Here is a 21,065-nt window from a genome sequence, read left to right as displayed (position 1 = left end):
TCATGAATATGAATGAAGGTTTTATGCATGTTTGTGACAACTCATTAAATTTCATTTGCTCAATTATGTCAGTTTTAATGCTAAGATGACATTGTTTGAGATGTCTGTGTTATGACAACTTGTCATGAACCAATACATCATAACCTGTCAGTGTCTTTGTCATGACAACTTACCGAGACAACATAACCTGTCATAAACATGACATAGCAGATTAATTATCAAACTTAAGAAACTACTTAGCTTTATGGGTTAACATACATTACATTATTTTGGTAACACTTCAGTATAGGGAACATATCTATTAACTATGATTCCTAATTTACAACATATTAATAGTTAACTGTTAAGTTTATATATAGGATTAAAAATGTAGAATAAGGTCATGCAGAGTAAGGTATTAATATGTGCTTAATAATTACTAATAAATAGCCAATATTTTAGTAATATGCATGCTAATAGTAATAAGCAACTAGTTAAAAGACCCTAAAATAAAGTGTTAAGAAATTTGATATTGTCTATTTACTATGGAAGCCCGTTTCCGCCACAATTGAGTAAAAAAATATAATTCTGTAAGTCATAATAATGAGAAACTTTCATTAATTATGACATTGTATCTCATTATATTGAGAAAGTTTCTCATAATAATGACTTAGTCATTTCAAAATTTCTCGTAATTATGACTTATTTTCTCGTAATAATGACTTAACATCTCATAATAATGAGAAAGTTTCTCGTAATAATGACTTAGTTTCTCATAATAACGAGAAACTTTCTCATAATAATGAGAAATTTCTACGCATGCGCAGAGCAGCGGAGCAGAAGGGCGTGGTCAAAGTCTCGTAAATGCGAGAACAGCAAACATGGCACATTCTGCATTCGTGCACTTCTGTGTTCGTTAAATTCAATGTAATATACAAAGTGCAGTCTATAGTATCATTAAATAACATCAGTTATAATTATCAGTATATCTTCAATACTTTTCCATGCGCACGAACGCAAAGTGGTTTCCGTGGTAACGGTGGAAAATGCTGCATGAACGCGACGACTTATGCACACCCCTTCAAGTAAAGTGTTACCAAAAAGGGTAAGTTCATTAAATAATATTAACAGATTCAGCTTTTGATTTTAATGTATTAATAAATGTTGAAATGAACATTAATAAATGCTATTTTTCATTGTTAGTTCATGTTAATGTAGTAAAAGGGATAGTTCACTCAAAAATGAACATTTTGTCATAATTTACCCTCAATTTGTTCCAAACCTGTATAAGTTTCTTTCTTCTGTTCAACCAAAAAGAAGATATTTTGAAAAATGTTGGTAACCAGACAGTTGAAGGTAGCCTGACTTCCATAGTAGGAAAAAAAAAAATACTATGGAAATCAGTGACATTCTTCAAAATATCTTCTTTTGCATTCAACAGAAGAAACTCGTACAGGTTTGGAAAAACATGAGGGTGAGTAAATGATAGAATTTTCATTTTTGGGTGAAATATCCCTTTAATGTTAACAAATGAAACCTTAATGTTACGTACCAAAATTACAATGAATGCTAGCAAACACACAAACCTATATCTGAAACTAATACCTATTTTACGGTAGGTAAAATAGGTGTCAGTTGATTAATGGAAAATACGTTTTGAACTACATTTCCCACAACTCCTCTCAGAGCTACTTTAGCCAATGAGCGTTCACTTACGTGCTTACGTCACGTAGAGCGACAGAAAATTTTCAAGATGGTGCTTGAAAGTACTATGGTCTGGTAAGAAAAAATACTTTATATTCTTCAAACATCAGATGTAGTTTGTTAAACGTGATGTATTTTCATATTACGCGATTGTGTAGTGAAACGTTGTGTATTGGAGTTGAGAGAGAGGTTGTGTTGAACGGAAGGACAGATGTGCAGTTTTCCTTAGTCATGATGGAACATTCAGCCTGTTAAACAGCTTCTTTGTGTTGACATGTTATCAGGGAAAACATTAGAAAGCTGCGATTGTCAGGCTATCTGAGTTGTCCTTTTATGAAATTAATTAGTTTTGAATGTAAATGGGTTTGTTTGGTTTTACTTCCTTGTAATAATATAGGCTTTTGTTTAAATAACTAGCCAGCCTTCTTTGTACTTGCATTTTGCTATTATACTAAACGCTTTAGTCTGGATGGCGTCCTCATCCTTTTATTAACAATATTTTATATTTAAATATTAAATAGAACCAGTCGTATATGCAGAATTAGGCTTCGTACGATCATTTGCAGGAATGTTGAGTGGACATCACAGTATATATGTATGTTTATTATTTCTAGTGTGGACAACAGTGAATATATGCGCAATGGAGACTTCTTGCCTACCAGACTTCAGGCCCAGCAAGATGCTGTCAACATCATCTGTCATTCAAAAACTCGGAGTAACCCCGAAAACAACGTGGGGCTCATCACTATGGCCAAGTAGGATGACGGTTTTTATTGTTTATTTATTTAACTAATAGGTACAATGTGTATGACAAAATTTATAGAGGAGATCTGCTGTGTGTGTTTCAGTAACTGTGAGGTCCTGACCACACTGACCCCTGACACGGGCAGGATCCTGTCCAAACTTCATGCTGTTCAGCCCATAGGAGTCATCAGCTTCTGTACAGGCATCAGAGTAGCACATGTGAGTGGGTCGGATCATATCACAATTTAAATGTATTTATTTTTAGAATTTATTTTATAAATATTTATTTTTATTTTTTCTGTAAGGTCCACAATTTTAGCCATGATTTCTTGCTCCAAAAACTATAAAATAAATAGTTTAGTTTACAATTACATGACCATTTTACACCCTCTGCCTGAGCCTTAGAATGAATTTTTTTCTACTGTAACTGATCATCCTTTTATGAGCATCCTTTGTTATTAACTATTTGCATGTAAAATGAGTAACAACTTCAAACCTCAGAAGGTTACAGACATTTGGCAGCTTGGTTTCAATAAATGGCCTCTTTGGACTATTGAGGAATTTTTAAGTTCAGAATGTTACAGTATATTTATTTGCATGTAACCTTTAACTGTTTTATTTCAAAGATATATAAGAATTGTATAAATAAGAATTGTATGTGTAAATATATACATGCACTGCCCGGCCAAAAAAAAAAGTCGCTGTTTAGATTTTAATTGGCAAATACTTAAGAGTCTATGGGTGGATCATTATTACAGCGATTATTATTTTTCTAGCATGTTATATGTTTGACACTGATTCTTTTAACCCTAAAAGATGGAGTGTGTAGCTTTTCATTTCTTAACCATGTATTAAGATGTATCATGGCCATATTCCACGATGACAATGTCAAGATTCATCAGGTTCAAATTGTGAAAGAATTGTTGGGAGGGAGCATGAAGAATCATTTTCACACATGAATTGGCACTGACCTTAACCTCAGTGTAAGTGTTTGGGATGTGCTGGAGGAGACTTTACAGAGTGCTCACCTCTTGCTTTGTCAATACAAGATCTTGAGCAAAAAATGATGCACCTCTCAATGGAAATAAATGTTGTGATGTTTTTCAATCAAGAGGTGCATCAATTTTTGGTCAAGATCTTGTATTGACAATGCAAGGTGAGCACTCTGTAAAGCAGTGGTCATCAACTATATTTGTCCAAGGGCCAGAATTTTTCTCTGCAGACACTGTAAGGGCCAGATACTCGTAATATAAAATAAAATTCGAATTGTATCCTAATATGTTATTATTTGATATACTAATTCTAATTCCAAATTTATTTTGTTTTTTACATATTACCTGTACTGCAGCAAGCCACCAGGGGGCAATAGCGATATTTTAGGCTTCATATTTGTGAGGCTGTCAAGCTGTCCATCACTGTCACGCAATTGTGCGCTAATCCCAGGCAAGGAAAATTTTGACATTTGTGAAAAAATGAGCACGTGAAACAATAAAAGATGTTCAATGAGAGCAACGCGTTTATCGTCATTCTTGACTGAAGGCAGGCTATGGCACAAGCTACTTTTCAGAAGGGTTTTTTTTTTTCGTTAGATTTAAAAATAAATAAATATGGAACGGACCCGAATATTCAAATATTCGTTCGGTGGGTTGGTATTCGATTTGAAAATTTGACATTTGAATATTTTTTTTTATTTTTATTTTTTTGCACACCTGGGATCCCCCGCGAAACGATTCTCATTCCCCCTTGAATAAGGCCGGCGACACACTGGCTGCGTGAGCGTCTCAGCTGCGTGGCGTGTCCGTTTTTATTTCGGCTCCCATATTTAACAGGTTGGAGTTTGCACACTGAGACACGCGTCTCAGGCGCGCTTGGAAAACGCGTGCATGCTAGAAATAGAACCGACGCGTGTTCCAGCAACGGGAGTGTTCAGAACAGCGGAGTTTGTATGGACCGAAGTGCATGTCTGAGCTTGTGTTTTGTTGCTTTGACACTGTGGAAAATACAATAATAGAAACAAAATGTATTAGCATTTTTACCCGTTATTATCAATCTAAATTAATCTCGTTTTTAATTTAACTTAATTTCGTTTTTCTTTATTTAAATTTCCTTTTTCTTTATTTAAATTTCGTTTTTTTCTTTTAAATTTCGTTTTTCTTTATTTAAATCTACCCTTACTGTGCCAATTTGTTAGTCAGAAAAATATTAGACTACCTTAAAAGTATTGCTTAATTTAACAGACCTGTGTGTGTGCGTTTTATATCACTAGTGCAGTGTCCGTTCTCGGAGCATAAGCCCTGCCCGCGTGAGGTGCGCCGCTTCCCGCTCGCGCTGTTCTGACTGTAGTTTACTAAAAGTTTATTAATTCTGAATGTGTCGCGTCTCGCGTGTTCATCTATATTGCACCAAATGCGACACTGCACTGCCTTGTGAAGTCGATTGGATGAACGGTTCTCGAAATAATAAAAATGCAAACGGACATACAGACACAGATTCCTGCCTTTATTAGAGAGAAAAATATGTTCAGCCCCTCTCTCCGAAGAGTCGATGTTCATTACTACCGAAGCTTCGAAGCTCAAAAAATGGTATTCGGACCAGCCCTAAACTTTTTTCCTCTTACAAGGCTATTCCTGAATTCAGTATTATTCTGGGGGCCGGATGGAAATCTCTGGCGGGCCAGATTTGGCCCGCGGGCCGCCAGTTGACGTTGCATGCTGTAAAGTCTACTCCAGCACATCCCAAACACTTTCAATGAAATTAAAGTCTGGACTCAGAGGTGCCAATTCATGTGTGAAAATGATTCTTCATTAACCCTGATGAATCTTGACATTGTCATCCTGGAATATGGCCATGATGTGTCTTCCTACATGGTTGTTTAAGAAATGAAAAGCTACACACTCCATCTGTAAGAGTTAAAAGATCCGTTGCCAAACATATAACATGCTAGAAACATAGTAATAACTGTAATAATGATCCATTCATAGATTAAGTATTTGCTTATTAAAATCCAAACGGCGACTTTTTTTTTTTTTTTTTTTGGCTGAGCAATGTATACGTGTGTGTTTGTGTGTGAAATAAATATATATATATATATATATATATATATATATATATATATATATATTTCACCTCACAGAAGTGAGTACACCCCTCACATTTTTTCATGTGACAACACTGAAGAAATGATACTTTGCTACAATGTAAAGTAGTGACTGTACAGCTTGTATAACAGTGTAAATTTGCTGTCCCCACAAAATAATCTGAAGGGAGAGGATCACGCTCTGCTCATTCATGGTTCCCTCACTGAACTGTAGCTCCCCAGTGCCAGCAGCACTCATGCAGCCCCAGATCATGACACTCCCACCACCATGCTTGACTGTAGGCAAGACACACTTGTCTTTGTACTCCTCACCTGGTTGCCCCCACACACGCTTGACACCATCTGAACCAAATAAGTTTATCTTGGGCTCATCAGACCACAGGACATGGTTCCAGTAATCCATGTCCTTAGTCTGCTTGTCTTCAGCAAACTGTTTGCAGGCTTTCTTGTGCATCATCTTTAGAAGAGGCTTCCTTCTGGGACAACAGCCATGCAGACCAATTTGATGCAGTGTGTGGCGTATGGTCTGAGCACTGACAGGCTGACCCCCCACCCCTTCAACCTCTGCAGCAATGCTGGCAGCACTCATATGTCTATTTCCCAAACACAACCTCTGGATATGACGCTGGGCATGTGCACTCAACGTCTTTGGTCGACCATGGCGAGGCCTGTCCTGAGTGGAACCTGTCCTGTTAAACCGCTGTATGGTCTTGGCCCCGTGCTGCAGCTCAGTTTCAGGGTCTTGGCAATCTTCTTATAGCCTACGCCATCTTTATGTAGAGCAACAATTCTTTTTACAGATCCTCAGAGAGTTCTTTGCCATTCACACCTGAGACCTTGTAACTCTAATGAGTCACATGACACCGGGGAGAGAAAATGGCTAATTGGGCCCAATTTGTACATTTTTACTTAGGGGTGTACTCACTTTTGTGGCCAGCGGTTTAGACATTAATGGCTGTGTGTTGAGTTATTTTGAGGGGACAGCAAATTTACACTGTTATACAAGATGTACACTGACTACTTTACATTGTAGCAAAGTGTCATTTCTTCAGTGTTGTCACATGAAAGATATTTACCCGCCAAAGTAGCTGGAGAGATTGCATATTTTATATATATATATATATATATATATATATATATATATATATATATATATATATATATATATATATTATGCAATCTCTCCAGCTACTTTGGCGGGTTGAATTGTATAATAGATACATTTTTCAGTTGTAGTCTTTTAAAAATGTGAAATAATAAACTATGCAATGTAGGCCTAGTGTTGTCAAAAATGTAGATTTTTCGATACATATCTATACTGAAATAACTAAATGCTTCCAATACTAATTTTCTACCCAAAAAAACCCAAAGCGCGCAGCTCTCAGTAGTAATTTGAATTCTTTTTCACTGTACTTGCTGTTAAACGGTCAAATACACACAAAATAATGTTAAAATGGCGGTGTTCATGAGTATTCATGTAAACAGTCAGTTGCACTTGAGAAAGAAAATGCATTTGTAACAGTATTATGGATCCGTGCGTCAAGGCTTAAAGTGACAGCATATAATTTACCTGCTGCCAACTTATGATATAATATTAAAAATATCTCAATGGCAATTTTTCCCCATGGTATCTATGTCAAAATTGTCGCCAGGGAAAATGCTGAGTGGCTAGTAACTTTGGAAAAAAAACACTTGCCACAGTGGATAGTATATAGTTATGTATTTAATTAGTATATAATATTATATATTAATTAGTATATATATTTATTTATTTATATATATCATGTAATATATTTATTTTATTTTTTAATGGCTTCTGTAAACTCATACTTTTCTGTCCTGTCTATTTTCCTTTTTTTCACAGCTGGCATTGAAACACAGACAGGGAAAGAACCATAAGATGAGGATCATTGCTTTTGTGGGGAGCCCTGTGGAGGACCAGGAGAAAGATGTGAGTTGTTTTGGTTTTTTTTTTTTTTTTTTCTTGGTTTTTTTTCTTAATGCATCTTGGGTGTAAACATTGCACTGTATGAGTCTGTATTTAAAAAAGGCCAATATAATCTGTTGTTCACCTGCTCATTTGTGCCTCTGACTGTTTCTCGCAGTTGGTGAAGATGGCGAAACGTTTGAAGAAGGAAAAAGTCAGTGTTGACATCGTTAACTTTGGAGAAGAGGTGAACATTTATTCTGAGGGAATGTAGTCCACAGTCCTCCAGAATTTATTTCTTTTTGCATGTCATTTACTCCCAATTAATTTTTTTGTCTTTTCACATTGTTAGGAGGTCAACACGGATAAGCTGACCGTGTTTGTGAACACCCTAAATGGAAAGGAGGGTGTAGGCTCTCACTTGGTAACGGTGCCTCCTGGCCCGAGCCTGGCAGATGCTCTTCTGTCCTCTCCTATCATGGCTGGAGAAGGTGGCACCATTATGGGCCTGGGTGCCAGTGACTTTGAGTTTGGAGTGGACCCCAGCGCAGACCCTGAGCTCGCTCTGGTTAGTAGCACACTGATCTTTTTATTTGACAAGCTTCTCTGCTAGAAACATTACAAATGTCTCTATTTTTGCTTGTGTCTCTGTTCTAGGCTCTGCGTGTGTCGATGGAGGAGCAGAGACAGAGGCAGGAGGAGGAAGCTCGCAGGGCAGCAGTGGCTTCAGCTGCAGAGGCTGGAGTCTCATCACCCACTGCAGATGGTGAGAAGAGGAGGATTGTGTTTAAAGGGGGCCTATTATGCACCCTTTTACAAGATGTAATATAAGTCTCTGGTGTCCCTAGAGTGTGTATATGAAGTTTTAGCTCAAAATACCCCACAGATAATTTATTATAGCATGTTAAAATTGCCATTTTTTGGGTGTGAGCAAAAACATGCTGTTTTTGAGTGTGTCCCTTAAAATGCAAATGTACTGCTGCTCCCGGCCCCCTTTTCCAGAAGAGGGCGGAGTTTCAAGAACTCATGCTCCGGCATACCGGCAACAACAAAACAGGACAATCTCATGCACCAAAAATGTCAGAAAGGGCGTTCATGCATAATTTTTAACTAGGAAACTCTTATTTATGATAATTCCGATAGCACGTGAGGGCAGCATCAGTTCTGGATATGAAGTTTGAGCACGAAGCGTTGGTATTGACCCATCTTTCAGAATCAACCTTTGTGAAAAAAATCCAGCGTTAAACAGACCCTCGTTTGTGAAGCAGTCCGGCGTAAAATGATTGGCGCAAACATACACAACTTTACCTACTTTTTTTTTACACATTTCCTTCAAAAATGAAGTTTAACCACAATGTCCTTAGTGACTCAGATGGCAGAAGTCCATGGAGACATCCCACATACAACATTTTATTGTCACCGGTTGTGGGCAGGGCTTCTCCCTACGATGACGTCATCGTGGGGGAGAATCTGAATCTCGTCTGGAGAGACTACTTCTGATTTATCTGAATTATCAAAAAACGAGTGGATTTTTACCATTCTAGGTTGTTTACACACAAATTTTGGACAGACATTGTTGTTCAAACACCTTATAAAAGTGAATTTTACATAATAAGCCCCCTTTAAATGAGTATTGAACAATATGGGGTTTGTGGACACATAGGGGTCCCTTAAACGTGCAGCAGTGGGTATTTCTTTTTTATACGGAGCCCCTAAAGGGACGTGAGGATGGGAGGAAAAATTATATGTCAGTGCTTTTGCATTCCCCAGAGAAGCTTTTGAGTTCTTTGCAAGCGAACGCAAAGTTTCTCAGGGGAACGTAAAAGTTTAGGGTTTTTTTTTTATTTTTTTTTTTAAGAAATTAATACTTTTTTTTTTTTTTACTTTTTTACTTTTTTTTTTGCATTTTTTTTATTTTCACAATGAACAAGATAACAACTGGTAGGGTGCTACAAATACAGATCTTCCATTTGTTTCATATATTTGAGTGGGTTACATAGCTGGTCCATTTCCACCATCGTAATTTACATTTATGTGCTTCCAATCTCAGGTCGTGGGTCATTTTTTCCATTGCAAATATTTCCGCCATGATATTCTTCCATTGGTCCAGACTCAAAGGCTCACTTTTCAACCAATTCCTCGTTATAACTTTCTTACTTGATATCAGCATCACTTTGAATAGATGAATGTCTTCCCCTCTAACAACATCTTTAGTTAACAGGCCTAAACACAGAGTCTGTGGGTCATTCGATATTTTGTAACCCAAAATCTTTTCCATTTCTGTTACAATAGATTCCCAGTAGGGGCGAATTTTTATACATGACCAAAATATATGAGAATGATTGACATTGACATCCCCACAGAGTCTCCAACACTGTTGGTTTTTTTTAACTGTTTGCTTTTAATGAGGGGTGTAATAAAGTATCTCACCAAGTTCTTCCAGCCAAATTCTCTCCATTGTCTGGAGCTAGTAGAAGTTTGTTGTAAAAGACAGATTGAATGCCAGAAATTAATACTTTTTGTCAGCACGGATGGATAAAATTGATTAAAAAAAATTGAAATTGACAGTGAATATTTTGACATTGTTACAAATGATTTTTATTTTAAGCAACACTGTTTTCAACATTGCTAATAAGAAATGTTTCACCACCAAATCAGCATATAAGAATGATGAATGCTGAAAATTCAGCTTTACCATCACAGTAATAAATTATATTTTAAAATAGAAAACAGTTCTATTAAACTGTAAAAATATTTCACATATTATCATTTTTTTTACTGTATTTTTAAATGCTATTTAATAAAAGTATAAATTAGTTAATATTTTGTAAGCAAAATGTAGAAGTTAAGGGAAGTTTCTCCATGCTCCAAATTGTAGAGTGAAACCGTACGTATTTTAACAGCATAAGTTTGTTTAATGTGACCTGCTGTGTTCTGTATTTGTGTTAGAGTCTGACACTGCCCTGCTGAAGATGTCGACGGCTCCTGCTCTGCCTGATTTCAGCCGCATGACGGAAGATGAACAGATTGCATACGCCCTACAGATGTCCATGCAAGGAGGAGGTCAGTCTTTTTACTCTTCATAAATTCTTGTTTTTTGTTTTCATAAGTTTTTTTACCTTTTTAAATTTGTTTTATACAACCAAATATTCGTCTTTGTGCACAGAGTTTGGCTGTTCAGAGGCCATGGATGTGGAAACAAGTGCAGCAGCAGACAGTGAAGCTCCTAAGGTGTGTTTCCCAGCTCCTTTCCTCCAGACCTGCTTTCTTTTTGAGAGGAGATCAAAATTTTAGATCCAACACAGTCACGTTGTCAGAATAATTAAAAGCAGCTGCATATTCTTCATTCCCATCATTCAGAAGCCATTGCTAAACATAATAAAGCAAGCCAAAACCACACAAAACAGAAACGGGAGTTATGTTATTAGATTTGTGAGTACTGAAGGAAATTCCAGTGCTTGTAAGACAAAAAGGAGCAGTGTTACATTTTTAGTACAATGATATTTTAGTCTTTTGTTCTGTGTAAATTAAATGCTGTTTGAGAGCTGATTTGCTGATGCCATACCTGCATTCTGATGGCTGAGCATGAAAATCAACACAGAAAGCAATGCCATATTTGCAGCATAAAGACGCCAGTCTCAACAGTCTGGTGCTGGAAGTAAAAATCCCAGTCATTTTCTCCATAGGGGAATTGATGTTTCACTGACAGACCTACTGTGGGCTATGAGGTTGTTTTTTATTAGATTATGTCATTCGCAATGCTTGGGTAGTTCTCTCCCTCATTAAAGCCGTTAAGTACACATTTGTTTTTGTCAGATTTTCAAATCCTTTTGTTTGCTTCAAATCAAAGTTTGTAGCAGATAATCAATACTATGTGCATAGGATAATTAAAGTAATTACATATTAATAAGGTGTTTCCTCTGATTCGTCACATGGTAAATGTATTAATCACATACAACTTGGCACAATGCCATGAAAGTGCCCATCTGAAACTCTTTGTGTGTGTTCTGTAGGAGGATGAGGAGGATTACGATGTGATGCAGGATCCAGACTTTCTGCAGAGTGTGCTGGAGAACCTTCCAGGAGTCGACCCCAACAATGAAGCCATTCGTAATGCCATGGGCTCTCTGGCGTCCCAGAACAGAACAAAACCACCCGAGGGCAAGAAAGACGATGAGAAGAAATAGAGAAACGGTCTGGACTGACAGAGGAGGACAAAGGGCAAATACAACTGAAGGGTTTCCAACTGGATGATGGATAGAGATGAACACAATGCATATAACTGATTAAAAAAGCAAAGATAATGATATAATGAGTTTTCTTATGTTAGAGGGAGGAACAACAGAACAGACTAACACACTTTATTGAAAGAAAAGAATATCCATAAAACACTTCTTACATGTAAAAGCATCTTCATTTGTTCCTTTTAAGTAACCTCTGATCTTGAACATAATCAGTGAAGCAGAAAAAATGTTAAACACTACTTCAAAGAGTAGTGCTCACTTCAGTGTTTATTTGCTAGATAGGTTACTTTATGCCACCCAACTATAATTTCTCTTGTGGTTTTTGGATGACTTCTTGTAAAGGTTTCTTTGTCAATTTTGTATCACTATTTTCAGTTCCTTTTTTAATAAAGGGCTTTGTTATGATTAAGGGAATCTAAAGATAGTTGTGGCATTTTTTTAGGTTTAATTTTAAACCACTGAATCTCCCATTGTTTTTCTATGCAAAAAAAATATCACAATTCTCCGATTTTAGGTTAAGCTGCCAGTAGTGATTCACAACTGAACATTCCTTGTGGACTAAAGCATGGATAAATGGTGACCAACATATAGTACATTAAGCAGCATTTCAATTAAATACATTAATTAACAGCCTCATAAAGCCCAGACTGAATTAAGTACATCGATGCGCCAGAATATTGGCCTAATGTTTGATAGGCTATGAGACACATTATATATGCAGGACTTGAGAGCATGAGCATGGAGAAACCAGTAATCAGAGAGAAGAAAAGTCCCTTCAGAAAGAACAAGCCGACTCAGCGCTCTGAACTGACTGATGTACCGCAGTACACACAGAGAGAGAGGATGGGGATGTTAAACATCATCATGCTCATGAGTTCAGCTTCAGCAGCGACGCAGTGCAGGAGCGCAGCGCGCGCACATATACTGCACTAACCCACAAACCAGATGAAGAACAGCGCACTGCATTCTATATGTTAAAATTAACCATTGCGCTTCTCTAATTCTCTTAACTTTTTATAAAGAAACCGGGTCATCACATAAACCCGTTACTGGAGTTCCCTCAAGGCGCAAATGAACATTTATTTATGCGCTCGTGCGTCCGAGCACGCGACCGCTTTCAGTGTCCAGCACGTGCTGCTATAATGCGCCACTCACACTGATGACTCGCGCGGGGATCCTGCATCAGCAGCAAGCCGCTTCAATCTTGCATCTCGGTCTCTCCCTCCTAATTTGACCGTGTCTACCTCTTCGTAATTTATTTTTAATTGTATCAAATTTTCTTCTTCCATCAGTGAGGTGTTCTGCAAGAGAATGTAAGTATTTGTGAAGACTTTATAGGCTATTCCACCATTTTTTTGTTGTTGTTGTTGTTGTTACAATTAGGATAGACCTACGGAAATGTAACTTTGTAAACAGTTCTCACGCTTAATTTCTGATGATTGTGACTTACATTTTTTATCGATTTGTTGGAGGTGCTGGGATCTTTTTAGTATCAGTAGCCTAACACTAAACGTTCATGAATAAGTGTTAATATTGTTAAAACATTATGGTAGACAAATAGACCGCCCTGTTAATAACCAGGATTCAATGGATAATAAACATTGAGCCTATATCATATAATAATACACGTGTACATGATCAACCTCGGTATTGGATATTGAAAAACCCATAACCGTCGACCAGAATTTAGACCTAAAAATCAATAATAGAAGTAATTTATAAGTAATATATTAGTTAAACTCTTTTAGGAAGTCATGCCTTGTGTTTGACATACATAAAATCAGAACTTGTGCACCAATAAGCAAATTCAGTCAAGTTTTTATGTCATCATGATTGTCTTTGGGTGTTCAGGTCCGCTGCAGATGATGCCAACCCAGCGGGCGCTCCTGGAGCCCCAGGTGGCCCCGGAGGAGCCGGTCCTCCTGCTCCCCCTCCAAACACCACCAGCAACCGCAGACTACAGCAGACACAAGCACAAGTGGAGGAGGTGACTGAGTGTTTGTGTGTAAAGTGTTTATGGACAAAAACAATTGAAGCATTATATATGCACAGGGCAGAATGTAATGAATTTTTTTTTTTTTTTTTGAATACGTTGTTTCTTGTCTTATGTCTTCTGTGTGGATGTGGTCTGCAGGTGGTGGATATCATGCGTGTGAATGTGGATAAGGTTCTGGAGAGAGATCAGAAGCTGTCTGAGCTAGACGACAGGGCAGACGCTCTGCAGGCCGGGGCTTCACAGTTCGAAAGCTGTGCTGCTAAACTGAAGAACAAATACTGGTGGAAGAACTGCAAGGTGAGACATCCTGACTATATTAATGAAGCTGAAATATAATAAAATATTAATATTAATTAAACTTGAAGTACTAAAGATGAAGTACTAAAACTGAAATAAAATAAAGCTATAGGAAATATAATAATAAAAAAATTATAAAAGCACATAACAAAATGACTACAATTTAAAAAAAAACAATTTCAAAACATTATTAAAATAGTAATAATGAATAACAATGATGTGCTCTATATAGTGTGAATAATAACATGCAGGAGTAAATAGGTCAGTGCTTATTGCTCATGCTATGCTCAGCGATTTTGCTCTGTACAGCTGCTAGCGTTAATTAGTTAATATGTGTAAATTGGAGCTTCTGGGTTTTGCTAATTACCTACAGATGCAGAGAAACATGGGACATCAGTCCATCTTTTTATGTACTGTCTACTACTTTATGAGTATGATTTTTTGTTACTATGGCACTAGTGATCCGAATCTAGACTAATATATAAAGTAGTCTATGTTTTTAAAATTTCTGTTTAAGGATTTCTTAAAGGGTTAGTTCACATAAAAATGAAAATTCTGTCATCATTTACTCACCCTCATGTCGTTCCACACCCGTAAGACTTTCATTCATCTTCATAACACAAATGAAGATCTTTTTGATGAAATCTGAGCGCTTTTTGTCCCTCCATAGACAGCTACATATAACTACCACTTTGACTTTTATTCACATATAAACGTTCATCAACTCACACATTAGTTGTGGTAAACAGAAGCTCAAGCATGTTTTCATGACGTGTGCGAGAACCAGTGAGGTTCATTCTCATGTGTTACGCAGCACGATTGAGTTTTCAGAAGAGATTTGTTCTCATGCATCAAGCAGGTTCGTTTGAGCTTCTGTTTATGTTCGCTGATCAATGTTTATATGTGAATAAAAGCCTAAATTAAATCTGTTCATCATATAAAGCGATCGTGTCTCTTCAGAAAATTTGGATTAACCGCTTAATTCATATGGATCAGTTTTACAATCTCTCTGAACTTTTTGAAGCTTCAAAGTGGTAGTTATGTAGCTGACTATGGAGGGAAAGAAAGTTCTCAGATTTCATCAAAAAGATCTTCATTTGTTTTCCGAAGATGAAAGAAAGTCTTATGGGTTTTGAACAACATAAGGGTGAGTAATTAATGACAGAATTTTAATTTTTGTGTGAACTAACCCTTTAAGCTCTGAAAAAAAATGAGCTTGTCAAAAATGAGCTAAGTGATGACTGAACATGTATATATTTTTGTAATTGATGCAGGTCCCACTTTATATTAAGTGGCCTTAACTACTATGTACTTACATCAAAAAATAAGTACAATGTACTTATTGGGTTCATATTGAATTGCAAAACACATTTGCAGCTATTGAGGTGGGATACGGGTAAGGTTAGGGAAAGCTTTGCTGGTATGGGTAGGTTTAAGGGTTGGGGTAACGGTTAAGGGATGGGTCAACAGTGTAATTATAAATGTAATTACATGCAGGTGTTTTTAAAATATAAGTACAATGTAAAAACATGTATGTACACAATAAGTGCATTGTATCAAATGATTAATTTAAATGTAAGTACATAGTAGTTAAGGCCACTTAATATAAAGTGGGTCCACGATGCATTACTATTTTTGCTCATATACTTCACTTAGGGATTTGAACAAATTCAAACGTATTCAAAATGTTCTGCACATCCTGCACCCCTTACATGCAGGACTGTCGCTAGCGGGGCGAATGCTGGTGACGATTTTAGGGGCCCCTGGCCGTAGGGGGGCCCCACGATTTCAAGTGAAGGGGAACCACATCCCCAAACCCCCCCACCCTGTGGAACGCGATTTCAACTGAGGCGGACACACCTGTCCCGCCCCGTAACGTGATTTCAACAACTTGCACCTGCATATATACATACAAGGGTTGGACAATGAAACTGAAACACTCGCCAATATAGTATAGTAGAGGTTTCATGCCGACATATGTGCGACCTATGGGCCAATCATCACTGATTTAACATTCCATCAGTAAGAGCAGAGTGTGAAGGTTGAATGAGGGGTGACACCTAGGCTTGCTTTGGTATATGACATGTAAAACCGGTAATATGTTATAAGGGACAATACCACTAGTATGACATTTTTTACTGATTTAAAAGGGGAAACAATAAAACATACCTGACAACAACAGTTCCTAACTAAAAATTACTGTACAGATGTTTGTTTCCTCTACAATAGGGGTCTTTCTAGCATTTGGCCAAAATGTGTAAGCTAGCTAGTGTATTGAAAATGTACCTAACTGTAACATTACCACCACTTGACTGTACCTGCTTCTGTGCATCAAAAAGTTACAATATTGAACTATTTGTTCGGTTACAGTGATGGCTAGTAGTGTGCACTGATACATTTTTTTTTTTTTTTTGGTGCCGGAAAAAGTTAAAGAGTGAGGGAGGGGTGAAGATGTCCCAATGAATATTGTTTAGCTCGCGCTGACATTTTATTGAGGTGACATTAATCTCAGAGACGCCACAGCTAAATTGTCAACCATTTAAAAATTAAACAATACAAGTTTAAAAACATTTTTTTAACAATTCAGATCTTCAAAGGTATCTATTTACAATGTGTTTTTGCAGCGTTGATCACTGTAGCCAATCACAGGCATGTCTGTTGATCTCTTGAACGCAATGGCCAATCAGAGGTGTTAATTAGTTAGAATCCACTCAGCACTCAAATCGTCAGATTTTTGTTCAGTGAACTCGTGAATCCTCTCGTTATAACAGTGCAGACATGATGTAAATAAGAGATTTATTGTGCAGTTTAGCTTCATTGATTATAATATGATTACCCATGGCCTACACAGTCTCCAAATCTAAATATTTTTAGCCACTTTGGTGTATTTTGGAGGAGTGAGTGTCAGAAAACATTTTCCTCACCAGCATCTCATGGTGACCTGGTCACTGTTCTGGAAGAAGAGTGGCTGAAAATCCCTCTGGCCACTGTGCAGGACTTGTTTCTGTCATTCCCAATATGAACTGATGCTGTATTGGCTGCAAAAGAAGGCCCTACACCATACTAATATATTATTTGGGTCTAAAACCAGGTGTTTCAGTTTTTCTGTTAACAAATCCCATAATCCCTGAGTTTTGCTCGAGCAGGCACCAAAAAATCAATTTAACTTACACTTAAACTTAAGGATTTGTAAGCATTTGTTATCAGATTCTTGATTAATCTGATGGTTCTTGATAACCAGGATGTTTGTGATTGTATTTGTGTTGCTGTTTTCCTTCTTGTAATGTCAGTCAAGTGAGATTGTAACAATTTTTTTTTTCTCTCCCTCAGATGATGATCATTATGGGGGTTATTGGAGTCCTCTTCATTGGAATCATTTTCTGTGAGTTGCCTATTATTACCATTCATTATTATTTTAACAGAATTTCTGGTTATATTTCTGTATTTATATGGAGATTTTAAAGGTGCCCTAGATTCAAAAATTGAATTTACCTCGGATAGTTGAATAACAAGAGTTCAGTACATGGAAAAGACATACAGTGAGTCTCAAACTCCATTGTTTCCTCCTTATATAAATCTCATTTGTTTAAAAGACCTCCGAAGAACAGGCGAATCTCAACATAACACGACTGTTACATAACAGTCAGGGTGTACGCCCCCAATATTTGCATATGCCAGCCCATGATTGAGGCATTAGACAAGGGCAGCCAGTATTAACGTCTGGATGTGCACAGCTGAATCATCAGACTAGGTAAGCAAGCAAGAACAATAGCGAAAAATGGCAGATGGAGCAATAATAACTGACATGATTCATGATATCATGATATTTTTAGTGATATTTATAAATTGTCTTTCTAAATGTTTCGTTAGCATGTTGCTAATGTACTGTTAAATGTGCTTAAAGTTACCATCGTTTCTTACTGTATTCACGGAGACAAGAGAGCCGTCGCTATTTTCATTTTTAAACACTTGCAGTCTGTATAATTCATAAACACAACTTCATTCTTTATAAATCTCTCCAACAGTGTAGCATTAGCCATTAGCCACAGAGCACAGCCTCAAACTCATTCAGAATCAATGTAAACATCAAAATAAACACTGTACTTACGCGATTAGACATGCTGCATGACGAACACTTTGTAAAGATCCGTTTTGAGAGTTATATTAGCTGTGTGAACTTTTTTTATGTTGTTTAAGGCAAGCGCAAGCTCTTGGGGCATGGAGCACGAGAATTAAAGGGCCACACACCCTGAATCGGCTCATTTCTAATTATGCCCCAAAATATAGGCAGTTAAAAAAATGAATTAAAAAAAATCTATGGGGTATTTTGAGCTGAAACTTCACAGACACATTCAGGGGACACCTTAGACTTATATTACATCTTTTTAAAAAAAGTTCTAGGGCACCTTTAAAGCTTTGATGTAAAGTTTCATCGTTTTAAAATTTTTATTTCATTACTTTTATTGTTTTCAAGGATTTATTTACTATTTATTCATTATTTAATACCATTATTAACATAATGGTGCTTACCTGTCATGGGCAGGGCATTCTGGGATGCTCAGGCTTCTTTTAGTGATGCTTAGCCTTATCAGACCAACCGCTTGCATGAGTTTACTGTATGTGTTTACAGCCCAGACTGGACCAACCCAGCATAAGCTCAATAATTCATCATTACACTCATTACGGTGAATTATTCATTGAGGGCAGTTCTGCGTAACAGTGCAGTACACCGTATGTATTGGCTACTGAACCTGACAGAGACACAATTTTGCAATAGAACATTAACCACCTTTTTTCACACTCTCCCTTTTTATCTTTCCTTATCTAGTGTATTTCTTCTCTTGAGCCCATCCACCTGCAACGAACAAGAAAAAGAATGAAGAAAACACAATCATGAGCTCCACCCATTTCCCAGTTACTTCTTTTTCTTCAATTTTGAGGTCTCTCCACTTAGACATTTTGTCCCATGGTGTGACAGTAGTACGTAGATATCTGCTCTCCTTTCTCCTGTTCCAGAATGAACACATTTCACAAGCTCTCTATCTTTCAGTTTCTGTCTCCCTCTCTCTTTCTCTCCCTCTCAAATCTTCTGCATTATTCAAATGTTCTGCAGACATTCATACATGAATGCACAGAGAGCAAGAAAGAGAAAGCAGAAGAAAACAGACTAAGAATAAGTGGGAGAAGCCAGGAAGAAAAAATGTGGTGATACTTGTGAAGACAAGGTAGAAGGATGAAAAATGGGAGGAGTACAATACCGTTCAAAAGTTTCGGGTCAGTAAGATTTTTTATTTTTTTATAAAGAAATTAATATTTTTATTTAGCAAGAAAGCATAAAATTGATCGAAAGTAACAGCCAAAACAAATAAATGCTGTTCTTTTGAACTTTTTATTTGTCAAAAAATACACTGAAGACTGACGTAATGATGCTGAAAATTCAGATTTGACATCATAGGAATAAATTACATTTTAAAATATATTCAAGTAGAAAACAGTTATTTTAAATTGTAAAAATATTTCACATTATTACTGCTTTTACTGTATTTTTGATCAAATGAATGCTGCTTTGGTGAGCATTCTTTATAAAACATTTTCAACAGACTTTTGAATGGTAGTGTATGTAAGAGAGAGAGAGAGAGTGTGTGTGTGTGTGTGTGTGTGTGTGTGCGTGTGTGTTTTTGTGACATATTAGGACACGTGTATAATGACATGGATATGACATAGGTATTACAAGGAGAGGGTGACTTATGAGGACATTACCCCATGTCCCCATTTTTCAAAAGGCTTATAAATCATACAGAATGAGTTTTTGTGAGAAAGTAAAAATGTGCACAGTTTCCTGTGATGGGTAGGTGTACGATTACCATTACGAATATGGAATGTCCCCACAATTCACAAAAAGAAACCTGTGTGTGTGTGTGTGTGTGTGTGTGTGTGTGTGGAATAGATGATAGTAAAGTCAGGTAAACATTCTTTCTGTTCCTGTAATGCCAAGGCTTTCTCATCTGACCTTTCGGAGAACTTTTATAAATTGGTACTGACATAAACTGTCCCTGCAGATACGTCCCCATCCCATTATCACTGTTGCCCTTACCCTGTTACTGAGAGAAGATTCGTGACCTGTCATCCATTGACTTTTATTTTAAATGTGTATGTGCATTTAAAGGTGCAGTAAGCGATTTCTGAGAAACACTGTTGATATTTGAAATCAACCCAAACAAACACACCCCTCCCTTCATTGCTCTGCCCCCAAATTGCATGAACATGCAAAACAAGAGTGGATGTCTCTTTGTCATAGCTAAAGCAAAGCGAAATAATTCTTCACGAAAATGTGAAAAAAGTGAAAATGACAAACGAAAGACAACGAAGAACAAAAAATTAACATACTGTACACAAGAGTATAACAAGCAACAACAGCTGCATTTGTAATTGTAATTGCGAATTGAAATTACTCTCAATGGAAACGAGAATTTTGCAAACACTCCCAAATATCGCAAAAAAGTTTTTACACTCGCATGAGGTGGTTTTTCAGGCACTTCGAAAAAGGAATAGTTTGCAAAACTGCAATGGAAACATTTCATGTACATTGACATCATCATTCTTTAAAGATGGCGCGGTATGTTTGTACAGAATTCGAGACGGGGTGCTTTTCGTTTCTTATTTATGCATCTCTTTCCTCGCGCCTTAGCTTCACCCCATAGATGCAATGGAAGGATGCAAGAAAAGAAAACGAGAACGGGGTAATCGAAGGAAATCTTATTTGTATATTGGAATATTCTTGATCCCTCGAGCGTCAGTTTAAAGCATCATAAGCTGCGCTCGAGCCATGAGGAATCTTATGTTATCTTATGTTTGACATCTAATGCTAATAGTATTAATCTATTAACAATTAATAATTGAAACTAAATAGTATTAGATGTCTATTCACCCGTTCATCCTCGCTCATAGCTCTTCAGGAAGTTTTCTCACTCCTCGTTTTGAAATTGAAATGGCCTTCGAGATTTGTGATTCCGAGATTCTTTGATCAGTTTCCAGGTCATAGGCTGGAGGATGGAGGAGCGAAGAAATGAGGAAGCA

The 21,065-nt window shown here is 37.0% G+C and overlaps 2 protein-coding genes across 4 annotated transcripts; both read left to right on the top strand.

Annotated features, from left to right (window-relative positions):
• Window positions 1-864: 864 nt before the first annotated feature.
• Window positions 865-12,109, top strand: psmd4b (proteasome 26S subunit ubiquitin receptor, non-ATPase 4b). 2 transcript variants are annotated; one of them, XM_048153238.1, is made up of 10 exons: window positions 865-1,084; window positions 2,298-2,438; window positions 2,532-2,646; window positions 7,389-7,475; window positions 7,630-7,698; window positions 7,804-8,019; window positions 8,109-8,217; window positions 10,401-10,514; window positions 10,618-10,682; window positions 11,465-12,109. In XM_048153238.1, the coding sequence occupies exons 1-10, from the start codon at window positions 1,026-1,028 to the stop codon at window positions 11,636-11,638; spliced, it is 1,149 nt and encodes a 382-aa protein (XP_048009195.1). In that variant the 5' UTR covers window positions 865-1,025; the 3' UTR covers window positions 11,639-12,109. The 2 variants fall into 2 exon arrangements, with proteins under 2 accessions (XP_048009195.1, XP_048009196.1); XM_048153239.1 differs by lacking the exon at window positions 865-1,084 and adding an exon at window positions 1,614-1,758.
• Window positions 12,110-12,248: 139 nt separating this feature from the next.
• vamp1b (vesicle associated membrane protein 1b) lies at window positions 12,249-19,459 on the top strand. 2 transcript variants are annotated; one of them, XM_048153240.1, is made up of 6 exons: window positions 12,249-13,008; window positions 13,547-13,682; window positions 13,830-13,988; window positions 17,319-17,370; window positions 18,619-18,719; window positions 18,817-19,459. In XM_048153240.1, coding segments are annotated over exons 1-5 (408 nt in total). In that variant the 5' UTR covers window positions 12,249-13,006; the 3' UTR covers window positions 18,678-18,719; window positions 18,817-19,459. The 2 variants fall into 2 exon arrangements, with proteins under 2 accessions (XP_048009197.1, XP_048009198.1); XM_048153241.1 differs by lacking the exon at window positions 18,619-18,719.
• The last annotated feature ends 1,606 nt before the right edge of the window (window positions 19,460-21,065 follow it).

Source organism: Megalobrama amblycephala, linkage group LG13 (genome assembly GCF_018812025.1).
Source record: "Megalobrama amblycephala isolate DHTTF-2021 linkage group LG13, ASM1881202v1, whole genome shotgun sequence".
Lineage (NCBI taxonomy): Eukaryota > Metazoa > Chordata > Actinopteri > Cypriniformes > Xenocyprididae > Megalobrama > Megalobrama amblycephala.
Note: the sequence above shows the minus strand (reverse complement) of the source record. Positions and strands in the feature narration are given on the sequence as shown.